The 13368-nt window shown below is 38.4% G+C and overlaps 1 protein-coding gene across 1 annotated transcript in view; it reads right to left on the bottom strand.

Moving 5' to 3' along the window:
• Positions 1-12343: 12343 nt before the first annotated feature.
• The window catches only part of LOC147426824 (hyperosmolality-gated Ca2+ permeable channel 2.3-like), a 161064-nt gene continuing 160039 nt past the window's right edge, over positions 12344-13368 (bottom strand). Inside the window, exon 10 of the mRNA XM_086497799.1 lies at positions 12344-13110. Within this exon, the coding sequence (XP_086353925.1) occupies positions 12949-13110 (162 nt within the window). The 3' untranslated portion in view covers positions 12344-12948. The remainder of the gene's footprint in view (positions 13111-13368) is intronic.

Genomic DNA, 13368 nt, shown 5'->3' with positions numbered 1-13368 from the left:
AAAATATAAATACACATTAAAAATCAAAACAAAAGAATATTTTAATGCTTTCAAATAAGCATAGAAAATAATTAAACAATTTAGTGAAGTGAATTTTTTTGAAATCCTCAAATAAGAGAATTGTTTATCAATACCTCAGTGTTTGAGAAAGGTGTGTCTGAGCTTAGGCTTAAGCCGATTGAAAATCGAGATTAGCCGGTTGCAAAGGATGGTAAAGTGCAAGTGTTTTCGGGCTTGACTACATTCCATGTCAAACCATTTCTTGTTGGTGCTACCCTTCTTAGACCTTTTGCAAGACATGTGTTTCACCAAAAAGCATTCCTTCGCACAAGAGCATATTACTTCTTTGAAAACTTTCCACTTGCATTCTCATGTTGGGCTCTCTTGATGCTCTATCATGCTCAACATTTGGTCCTCCATATCAGCATATATAAGTGCTCGTTTGAAGTCTAGACGTAGTGATCCAGTTCTTTTGCATCATTAGAACTTTGATTATACATGTACGAGTCATCCATTCTTCTTGAGACATGCGGCATGTCAACTTGTTCTGTCTCGTGTTGTAACATGGTTTGGAAGATGGGATGCATGTCACTTGGTCAAGGATGCGTCGATCAACTCCCAAGTTAATGAGGCTTTCTTACATCGCCAATGTATCATAGCTTGGGAGAAATCGGAGGTTCTCGCTGCCATTACACCACACACGTTGCCCCAAACTACAAATCTCTCTTCTTCTCTGAACGAGGTAACCGAACCCATCCATACATCCTTGAGCCCATCCCATTGAGTGTGATCCCCACCATTGCCTCCATTCGTCTTAGCTCCCATTCTCTAAGTTACGAGACAGGACATTGGGGCACTGGCAAGGAGTCTCATCAACTTTGAACCTTATGCCCTCATCAAGTGCGAGAGAGTGAGTACCACACACTACTTGAGTGCTCAAATTTTGACCCCATTAGGTCCTCTTTTCCCCATATATTCATCCATGAGCTCTCCCTACATATCTTCCTCTCCCAACCACGATATGGACTCTTTATTGCAACGCTCATTTCAGCCATTTTTTAGCATCGAGAGTCACTTATGACCTCCACTCACACCATGTGACATGTTCATTTGGTCCCATAGGTCATATTTGACATCCGAGGACTATAATAGAGCTCTCTCTCTCTCTCTCTCTCTCTCTCTCTCTCTCTCTCTCTCTCTCTCTCTCGGAGAAAGGGCTGATTTGTATTTCTTGAAAAAATCTCTAAGAATGCTCAAACAATGACGATTTGAGGGCACTAAAGCAACAAAGTAAAATTGTGAACACTGTGTAAAACTAATCACATGGACAAATTAAAAAAACCAAAAACCAAATAAAACACCTCTCTTAAAGAGATTAAAAGTTTCCCATGGTAAGAAAAATGGAGAGAATGACAATAGCCTTTGAATTTTGAAAGATAGGCACTTCCACCAAAAGCACAATTTGCAAAGTCTCTCTCTCTCTCTCTCTCTCTCTCTCTCTCTCTCTCTCTCTCTCTCACACACACACACACACACACACACGTATGTATGTATGTGTGTGTGTATATATATATATATATATATATATATATATATATATAGAGAGAGAGAGGGAGAGAGAGAGAGAGAGAGAGAGAGTACTATCATCCTCAAAGGTTATAATATGACCTACGAGACCAAATCAAACATGGCAAATGCTCTATGCTAAGTTGATTAATGAATCTTAATGCTCGAGGATGATAGTGATGAGGGTGATAATTGAGCATCCATGAAGTAGCTAGGAGGTTAGAAATGTGAGGAAATCAAGTTTGAATGTGATGAAAGTTGAGCACTCAAGTAGAGTATAAAGCTAAGACTACTAAACTTGCAAGGGGCATAGTGTGAAACAATGGAAAACACTTTGCAAATCCCCCAATTCCATGTCTCATATCAAAGGGAGTGGGAACTGAGTTGAATCACTTCTGAGGTGCAAAGTGTGGATGGGGAGATAGGCTCAAGCATCTATAGATGAGTTCATTATATCATCTCTCAGAGATTAACATGCTTTAGCAATTGATGACCGTGAAATTATTTGGATTTTTATAAGTTTTCATATCTTCACTACTACTTAGTCTTGGTGTTTGATTCTTTAGTCATCAATCTCGGCTAAGAGGAGAATCCTCAATGATCAAAACTAATAAGTATATGCAGTCAGAGATTCAGGAAAAAGCAAAGTCATTGTTCAAGAAATACTGGGAACATACTGATATGAAAGGAGTAGATCTAGAGGTGTGCCAACATCAAATACCACCAAAGCTAGATGCCAAACCAGTGAGGCTGCAAAAATACAAGATGAACCCAAACTATGCTAAGAAGATCAAGGAGGAGATAGAAAATCTTCTCAAGGCAGGGTTCATAACAGAGGTTGCAAGCAATGATTGACTGTTTCCAATAGTGGTAGTTCCAAAGAAAACTGAAAAAGGGTCTGTGTGGATTACATGAATCTCTATGCTCAGACTATTAAGGATCCCTTTCCTCTCCTATTCACAGACATGGTACTGGATGAGAATGCAGGTGACAAGATGTACAACTTTATGGATGTATATAGTGGCTACAATCATCTGAGAATAGCACCGAAAGATAGAGACAAAGAAATGTTCATCATTGAATGGGGAGAATCCATGTACCTACTCATGCCATTTGGGCTTTGTAATGCTCTAGCAACCTTCCAAAGATGTATGATAGAGATATTTAGTGAGTTCCTACACAAGTTTTTGGCCATATTTGTAGATGATTTCACCATCTTCTCTACGGAGAAAATACATCTACTATTCTTGGAGATGGTTTTTGAGAGGTGTAATAATATGCCTAAAACCTTTCAACTCGGAGTTCATCGTATGGAAAGGACAGCTTCTGGGACACATCATTTTCAGAAATGGCATTGAGATGGCCAATGATAAAATTAAGTGTGTTCAACAAGCCAAAAAACCGACAATAGTGTCTAAACTAAGTTCTTTCTTGGGATATGTGAACTTCTACAAAAGTTTAAATCCACATGTTTGCATCTAAAGCACTTCCTTTGTATGATTTCACCAAGAAAGAGACTAAGTTTATCTGGACCCAGGAATGTGAACAGAGTCTCCAGTGCCTAAAAGATGCGATTAACAGGAAGCCAATTCTTCTCCAACAAGACTAGGATGTAATTTTTCATGTGCATGTGGATGCGTTTGGAATGACGAGGGGGCTATATTGGCCTAGCCTGATGGTTGGTAGGTTCACTTCAATTGAACAAGTATACACCACTACTGAAAGAGAAGCACTGGGAATGGTGTTCAGTGCCTCTAAATTCAAAAATTGCCTACTTGGAAAATTGTTTCACTTTTATGTGGATCATTTCTAATCAACAAGGTTATCATTCAAGGCAAGTTACTTTGATGGATGATAATTTTTATGAATTTGAATTCAAGATTTTCCATAAGCCAAGGAAAACTCATCATGGTGCTGATTTTCTTTCAAGAAGCTCAAAAGGCAGTTCAAAAACGTCATTAAGAGATGAACCAGTAGATGCTGCACTTTTTCAAAATACAATTGTTGAAGAGCCACATTCTAAATGGCAAGATGTGTATGACTACTTTCATATATGAGGTATTTCAAAGGATTGGTCCCATACAAAGAAAAATGCACTGATAATAAAAAGTCTAAAGTTCACCATCATTGGGGGAGCTCTCTATAGACTATGCATTGATGGAGTTCTTAGAAGATGGGTACCCATGGTAGGAAGGATGCAAGTGATCAAAGAGGCTCACAAAAGAGATACAAGTGGACATTTCTCTTACTGACATTACCTTTAAGAAAATCCTGCAAGCAGGGCTCTGGTGGTAAACAACGATGGTGGATGTTAGAGTAATCTGCAAGACTTATGACATTTGTCAACAAATGGGAAGACCAACAATAGTTGGCGTGACAGCTCTGACTCCATTTTAACCACTAGGAGTACTTTTGAAGTGACGATTGGACTTCATGGGTCCATTCAGGAAAATTACTCCTAGAAAGAATATGTAGATCATAATGGATACGTGCTATGTCAGCAAGTGAACGGAAGCGAAGGCCTTACCAAATAACACTTTCAGATCAACAAATAGTATTCTTGTATGAAAATATCATTTGCAGATATTGATGTCCTATTGAAATTGTCTTAGACCAAGGGACGCACTTTATGAACGAAACCATTCAGATACTAACTTAGATATTCTCAATCAAGCACCGAAACTCCACGTCGTATTATCCAAGGTGCAATGGTCAGATAGAACACAGAAACAAGACAATCAAGACCATTTTGACTACAATAGTTCACTAAGAGCCACAATAGTGGGATGCAAAACTCTAGACGGTGTTATGGGCTTAAGGAGATTATTCTGCAAGACTTATGACATTTGTCAACAAATAAGAAGACTGAGAACAGCTGGTGTGACACCTCTGACTCCAGTACAACCACTAGGAGTATTTCTGAAGTAAGGATTGGACTTCATGGGTCTATTCAGGAAAATTACTCCTAGAAAGATTATGTAGATCATAATGGATACATGCTATGTCAACAAGTGGACGGAAGCTAAGGCCTTACCAATAAACACTTTCAGATCAACAACAATATTCTTGTATAAAAATATAATTTGCAGATATTGATGTCGTATTTGAAATTGTCTTAGATCAAGGGGACACACTTTATGAACGAGACCATTCAGGATACTAACTGAGATATTCTCAGTCAAGCACCAAAAATCTAGTCGTATTATCCAAGGTGCAATGGCTAGATAGAAAGAAGAAACAAGACAATCAAGACCATTTTGACTACAATAGTTCAGTAAGAGCCACATTAGTGGGATGCAAAACTCCAAATAGTGTTAAGGGCTTAAGGACTGCCTACAAGGTCACTATTGGAATGACACCCTTCAAAATGGTTTATGGGACAAAGACAATAGTTCCAATGAAGTTTTCCATTCCACGTCTCAGACTAGCAATAGAACATGGAATGGATTTCAACAAGAATCTGAATTAGAGGTTGGATGAGCTAATGCACTTAGACAAGATCAGACAATGGGCTACGCTAAAACATGAGGTAATCCAACAATGAAGGAAACATTGACATGATAGTAAAATCAAGGTCAGAGATTTCTAGAAAGGTGATCTGGTACTGCTGTATTAGTCAAAGATGTGACCAAAGAAGCCTAATTTGAAGATAGCATGGTCTGGACCTTACGAGGTTGACTATGTATTCTTTAATGGCACTATGAGATTAAGAGACTTATCCAAACTATTGTTTTCTTGCGTATACAATGGGGCCAAGATCAAATTGTACTATGCTAGGTCAGATGAGATCATGCTAGGTCAGATGAGATCCCAGCACCAGCACCACCAGTACCAGAAACACATCCAAAGTCAAAAGATGAACCTCTTGACTTCTTTCATATGAGACAAGGGGGGGGGGGAGGGAGAGAGAGAGAGAGAGAGAGAAGATTTTCTCATCCAGTAGACTCTTTGGTATCAATTTCAGTACAAACTTAAATACGAGTTCAAAGTCAAAAAAGGAAAGATCCAGTAAGGCCAATCCAGTATTACGGTCACCAATTGTTATGATTATACCAATCATTAAGCGAATCTTATCAGTAGTAATAAGCATAAAAACCGACCACTGCATGACACGTTATAAACGTAGCTCATAATTCCAAGACAAAAAAGGAGTGGAGCATTCATGGTGCATGTGCGTATAACAAGATACTTGTGCGACTTGTGCCATTGCCTGTAGATCTTTCTCTGCATTTGTTTATGAGAGTACCTGCAATACTGCAACAAAGAAAACCTCATCTCCACTCACACCGCTCCATCCACAGTAGCTGCAGTTCTACCAGAAATACCTGGGTGTTCTAGCATTGATTCTCCAGCATCAAGTGATTATTCTCCTTCCACACAGGATTGTTCACACAGTCAGTGCATGGGCAAAAAAACTTGTCAGAAACAATGAAAGATATTTTCAATGAGATGATGGAACAAAATCAAACTCTGTTGGCATCAGTAGCAGAGGCTTTTGCTCAATAGCACACCACAAGATCAAAAAGTATGTTTTCGAAGAGAAGGAAGAGAATCTTCTTAAGCTATGGAATTTGGAGGTGATGGTTGAAGCTACAAGGATCCTAAGATCATCCAATAGGTAATGAGCACCTTTAACCCTGACAAAGGGACAATTGAAGTGAATGGGACTCTACTAGAAGTCACTACAGGGAAATTGGCCTATGTGTTCAAGTTTCCATGTGCCAACAAGGCCACACCATGTACTGCTGATGAAGTCAGTCACTACCTAATAGAAGATGAGCCGGTGAGGAAGAGGCATAAGACTGTTGGACAAGGAATTCCAATAGCTGCACTAGAGTGCACACCAGAATATAGATTCATTGCTAAACCAATGAGTCTTACGAATAACCTAGTTTTTGTTTCAAAAAGGATGTTCGCTATGTTGATGGCAAGGGTCCTGGACCCCAAAGCCAGTATTAACATCAGTCAATTTCTTTATAGCAGTGTCATGCAGTAGGTCAAGTCACTCTTGTTCAAAGCTTGGTGTGTGTTTACTGGGCAAACTGCTCTCCACCACATCCCAATGTTCAAAAGGTCTAGACACAAAGAAGATAGCTGGGGATAACACAAAGAAGAAAGAATTAGTATTTCATCCACTTCAAAAGAAACTGATGCTGAGAAGATAACGAAAAGGTAAAGGCAAAGAATTGGCAATGGTGGGATTTAAAAGATCAACACCTCCCACTGAGGCAAGTCCATCTGCAAAGAAAAAGAAGACCACATCCTTCCTTACAAAATTTCAAGCATGGGAACAGAAACTCAATGACGCCAGTCAGTCAACCCCTCCAATAGCAAAGGCAAGCGATGTGATCAGTACACCTGGAAAGGCGAAGGACACAAGTGGTGGACACGCTAAGCCAACAAGTACAATTTCTACCCGGAGCAAGACACAACAAGTCTATCAGTACTGGGGGCCAAACCCACACTACATCACAACTATCAACTTAGCTGGTACATTTTGGATAGTCTCTAGAGGTTACAAAAACAACCTCTAAAAGAAGATTAATGCTATCCCAGTCATCTTCTATGACACCCACCACATAGATAGATATTTAATAACAAATGGGTGTGTAGGTGCTATCCAGTCAAGTTGGAACACTATAGTCAATGTTGAGGGGCATATGATGGAGGTTCACGGAACAACCTCCATTGAAGAAGTTAACAATTTAAAAGACAAACTTCAATGCTCCAAATTGGAAATGGAAGAACTAAGAAAGGAAAAGGCCAAGTGGAAGCAACCAGAGATACACTATCAGATTGATCAAAACCAATTAGTCAGGACCATCTCTACTCTCCAAAAGAAGGTTGAGTCTCTGCAAGTTGACAATGCTATTGCTGCAATAGAAAAGCCACAAGCTCAAGAAGAAGCATAAAAGTTTAAGAGACTTTTAAACTTGAAAAGGGATGAATATCGCATGCTTCATGAAAATCACAACTTAATGAAAAAGGCTATACTTTTCAAGTATATATATATATACCAATCCCTGGTGGATATTGTAGATACAGATGGAGACCTCACTCTAAATCTGGTTGATCTACAAAAAATGGTAGAGTTTGTGCAATCTGACCTAGAACACAAAACAAAGGAATACAACATTGTACTGGTGAATGAAGTTATGATGGTGTTGCTCAACAACCAGAAGACAAAAAATAAAGACTATGAGAACAAAGAGGAGGATGAGGCTGAGGAGTAAGGGTTAAATCAGACTAACCAGGATGGTGATGATAAGGCCAATGATGATGATGATAATCTGCCATCCCCTCCATCACTAGGCTCAACAACATGAGGATCAAAGGCCAACACGGAGCAAGGCTCTGATGAACAAGAGGGGGATGCCGAGGGACACATGCAAGCTCAGGGCTATCTAGGCACAAGCTCATCTCAGCAAGAGACTCACCCAAAGAACAAATATCAATCAGGACTGCAATCTAGAGTAGTACTGCTACTTGACAAAGGTCTACAATGTATGCCTGACTTAGACTCTGATTTTGACCAAGATCATTTCACAGAGCTACTAACGTTGAGTAAGAGTATGAGAAAACAAAAAGATTTACAAATTGAGAAATTCTCCATGATGAAACCGTTTACTCTGATTTGGAGAGATTCCAAATGCTCTATGTTGCTACTGGAAGGATGGTTAATGACTGGAAATTAATGAGCTATCATAACCAACAATTTTGTCAGTTGCCTCCTTGCCCTAGCTATGTCCAGGTGTTAGATAGAGTGCCTGAGTGGTTAATCACTGCTTATGATCGAGCAGTTAATCCCCACATCAAAGAAATTTCCACTGATAATGTGCAAGCTTTGGGATTAAAAATGGAATGCTTCTAGGAACTAAACCTACCTACCAGTGCATGAAGGACATTTGTCTCTAGATCAAATAGGATACATGGTATTTTCTTGTAGAAAATAGTTTGGAGCTAGTCAATAAATAGAATGTCATCAAGGGGTGTCCCATAAAAAAAGCATGTGTTTATTGGGAATGTCCAAGAGCTTCCATATGTAATCATATTCTAATAAGTGTAGATAAAAATTACACCATAGTGGTGAACAAGCAAGGCCCATGGGCATGCCATTAGTTTTTGCGTGAATATCTTTCCTTGCATTGAACAAACATGTTTTTTTAAAGCCATGTGCTGATGGTAATTGTTTTTTTTAGATTAAAGAATAGTCAAAGCCTGTAGTCCTTCAATGCGATCATTTGCTAACAAAGATTAATTGTGAGGGCGTAAGCTCAAACACACTTGAGATGAGTTTGTTTATGTGAGAAGTGATTTCCAAGTCCTTATAATGTTATTAATAAAATATGTTACGCCGTTTCTTATTGTTTACCTTGAATCACGCTAAAAGGAAAAATCGTTCTTTGGTAGCAGATGATATAATATCCCGGCTCACTAAGTGATTTTACCTGTAAATTTATTATTATATGTATAGAGACTCGCGAAAAAGGTGGGCATCATAAGCAGGTGGGTGTATGGAATGAAAGTGTTAGTAAAAACACAATAAGAAGTGTATGGGAAAAGCCTTTTCAGAATTTGAATGCCAATGTCATGTGAGTACTCATAAGGTTTGTGGAATTGTCTTCCAATATGTCTTAAAGGAAGATTAACCTCCTATAGTATGGGGAGAAGAATCTATTGAAAAAGGGAAAGAGGTGGCTACATACAAAAAACTTATCAAAATTTTGTATAGCCCCTAGATCCAAAACAATAGAAGTAGAAAATATTTTCCCTCAAAACAATAGAAGTAGAAACTATTATAGCAAAAAAAGAAAAAATCCAAGCAACGAATGCCGAAGTAATCAAGCGGCTTTATTTGTGTAACCGAGTACTACAATTTACATCCACTTTTCTTATATCTTTAGCTTTTCAAACTTCAAAAATTTATTGACCAGTACCTACTAGCCTCAATAATTAATGTGATATTTTTCTTTCTTCGCGCTTTTTATGTAAGTCAAACCTATATTGTGTCCTTTTCTATCATTGCTCTTATTAGTTGTTTTATTTGTGTAGACTTTTATATACTAAATTTAATTAAGAAATGAGACTTTTTGACACCTTTTACGGCTGACTTTGACTTTATCCTTTTCACATAAGGTTTTTCTTTTCTTGAAACTGAACCACCTATGTTAAACATAGATGAACACCTAAGTATAAGATCCGTCATTGATCTTGATTTTGATCGTTGTGGTTTTCTATTATTCTTCACAGATGGTTTACCATTTATTATTTCAAATAATAATTAAAAATTGACAACCCTTAATGTATAGGCTCCCGTGGATTCAAAGCCCGCTTGTGTGTAATTACCTTCAACTAAAGATTTTATTCATTCGAAATTTGTTAAATTAGTGAAACTCTCGTCAGAGACTGTAAATTTGAGCAAACAGAAAAACCAATATCATAATCAATTAAACTTAGCAAGGACGTGGCAACATATTCTTAGTATCTCTTAGATGAACTGCTTTAAATACTTTCTCTTTTTATAGCAAGGTGTGTACAGTATCTAGTATACAATCACTATAAAAAAGACAAAGATGGGGACGATGAATCTAGCAAGAGTGGATAACATGTAACACAAGGTATAAACGATTTATTAAATTCACTAAAATAAGAATCTAGAGACAAGGAGCACATAGAAAATGGCCAATCTTGATGGACATATCTTTTTAATAGTCAACGTATTAGGGTTTACCATATAAATATATATAAAAAGATTAGTTAGTTTGGTTTCTAGTAGTTGTCATGTAAACGTTCCTTATCATAGTGTGAAAAGTGTAGTGAGTGTCAATCAAAGCAATGTTGGCTGATTCGGCCTAATTGCACTTGATACTTACAGCTTGTGCGATCATATGCTTAATCCTGGTATCAAAAAATCCTTTTGTAGGAAGACTCCCTTCTTTTCTTGCTAAGTGCTTCTCTCTTGTATTGAAATTGAGTGACAATGGGCTAGCAGAAAACTTTTCTAAAGTTATTCCAAGCCAATTGCCACCTCTTGCAGCTAAGCCCCATTGTAGCCGCAGGCTTGCCATTGGGATCATCTTATTTTTTTCTAGTTTCCATGAAGCTACTCGTATAAACTGCCATTTCCCATGTACTCGTAGATGAGCAACCTCTCACTGTCTATCTAAGAAGAACCCCACAAAGAAATGAGGTTAGGGTGCTTTACTTTCCCTATTGTTTTTATCTTTGCTCGGAAATCCCTTGGCTTACCCTTGTCATCTATCTTATAGATAACCTTCTTAATGGTACTATAGTTTGATCATCCACAGGTGGCCTTGTGGACTATGTCAAAGCCTTTACTACCCATCCCAGCCTCTTCACAGAAGCCCTTGGTGGCCTCCTTTGTGTAGAATATCTTCCACAGCCATGTACCTCCGCATAAGGTGACATTGATGCTGAGTGACTTTTCTTCCTAAATAGGATCTGCGTAACGTGCTGCTTGAGGACTTTTAAGCGATCGATAGCTTGTCCGTGGAATTATTATGTATTAGGTCCTTACGTGTTTCAATCATACGGAATGAACACTTAAAACTTGCAATGAGAGGTAATGCTACAACCACAATAATAACAACTATTATAATCGAAGATCTGAATCGCTGATAGTGGCTCAAGAACAAGCTATCCACAAAGGTACAAGAATCGTTTGACGAAAGACATTGCTTGGTAGGAAAGGTGTTCTACATAGATACGGGTCGTCGACAAAGCTGGAAGCTAGAAAGGTAGGGTGCTTGCTAGAGTTGGGAACGTAGCCGAATAGGTTGTTGATTGACAAATCAAAATGATTTACGATTCCTAGCTTTGATAGCTCAGAGGAGATAAGACCTTAACGGTAGTTATAATCCAAGTGAAGAATGAATTATTGGACCAAGTTGCCTAGGTTAAAAGAGAGAGTGCTTGTAAGCTTGTTATGGCCAACATTAAGAATGTTAGGTTGCCTTCATTGGATCCTAGAGGGTCAAGGATGTAGTATGGTGCAATGTTAGCACAGAAGTGCTAAGGTTGCATCTCTGGAACTTTGGAATTTTGCTAGTACCGAACCACTTCTAACCTCTCTAATGTTGCTATGACTTTTTCCTAGGATATTGCCAACATCAATGACAAGTAATTACATCTTTTGACATCTGCTTTCCACAGTATAGAATATCGTCGACATTGATGATAAGTAATTACATCTTTTGAAATTACTTTCCACAGGGATTAAAAAATATGTTTTTTTTGTAACTGATATCATCAAGTTTCAAGATGTAATTTTGCAAGTATTCTTTAAAAATGATATACCCTCAGTCTCCTATGCTTGCCTACACCCTCCCCTTACATTCCAATGTACCTACATCTATGAATCTCTCACCCCCTATCTGGTCTTCCTATCCTTTGCAATGGTAAGCTTTGATTGATTTTTACTAGATAGGTAAGAGTGACCAATCATCATGCCAAAAGTTGCCATAGCTCCCTTTTTTTTCTATAGAGTTTGTTGTAGCTATACTTATTCCGTCCTTACGAAGCTTTATCATCAGTTTGTAACAGTTTCACTTCATTTCCATGTATCAAACATCGTGTCTAGGCCCCCCTTTGCAATCATTATATGATCTAATTAACAGTGGCTTCATGCCTCGCTATTTGTCTTGCCAGACCCTTCTATGACCTCTTAGTATGAGCATTGAGTAGTTTGGCACAAAGGACAAAAGAAACAAGGAGATCCACAGGGTGCAACAACACACTGACAACCCAAGACAAGAAATCAAGCACAAAAATATGAGAATATTGACACAACAATTATGTACAATGTAGACTCCATGGAGTTCAGCTGCTTCAGTGTCACAAACTGTGCCATCTTATCCTGCCTCTCACAATAAAAAGCCTCCCACATGAAAGAAAAGCTTGGCTGTAGAGGTCTTCTTGTCAAACTGGAGATGGAAAGCTCTAGGCTTGATCGCTTGATACTCCATTTTCTGTTGACTCTCATGTTTGTGAACGGCTTTCCATCCATATAATCAGAAACCCTCTTCTCAACACCTTGATTTGGATAGCACTCTTCAGCTCTCTACTCTCTGTCTTGACAGCAATAGTGATACTTGAAAGATGAAACAATGTACCATCCCTGACAACAATACATGCAGCATATCTTCTTATGCTTTCTAACTATTGCTGCCCTGACAGAAAGGTGCATAATTGCTGCTGTCGCTTTGGTCATTATAATCAACAGGCTGCAGGGCTGGATACAGGTATGCCATACACAGCTTTCTATATATTCGCTCTCGTAAGCCCTTCTTCTCTTCATCCATGGCTTTTGAGACAGCAACCTGCACATTTTTGACATGTACCAATAATCTCAATCAAACACGACTATTGTTGCCCTGACAGCAAAGGTGCATGACTGCTGCTGTCCCTTTGGTCATTATAATCAACAGGCTGTAAGGCTGGATATAGGTATGCCATACGCAGCTTTCTATATATTTGCTCTCGTAAACCCTTCTTCTCTTCATCCATGTCTTTTGAGACAGCAACCTGCACATTTCAGTTACCAACTTGCATTATTAAAGAGTTTCTGATAGTAACTACGGCATCTACGTAACTTTTTTCTGTCCTTTTTGACCAGCACCAATAATCTCAAATAAATACAACTAGAAGGTTACTGACTGGTGTAAAATTAATGACCCTTTGGACTTCTATATTTAAACAGTCTCCAAATCTATGCCTTCAGGCACAGTGGCATGATTAAGACGCGACACAAGATTAGTTAAGTACACAGACCACAAACACAAA

This window comes from Adiantum capillus-veneris, chromosome 24, assembly GCF_014529385.1.
Source record: "Adiantum capillus-veneris isolate H3 chromosome 24, ASM1452938v2, whole genome shotgun sequence".
NCBI lineage: Eukaryota > Viridiplantae > Streptophyta > Polypodiopsida > Polypodiales > Pteridaceae > Adiantum > Adiantum capillus-veneris.
This window is presented reverse-complemented; position numbering and strand designations above follow the sequence as displayed.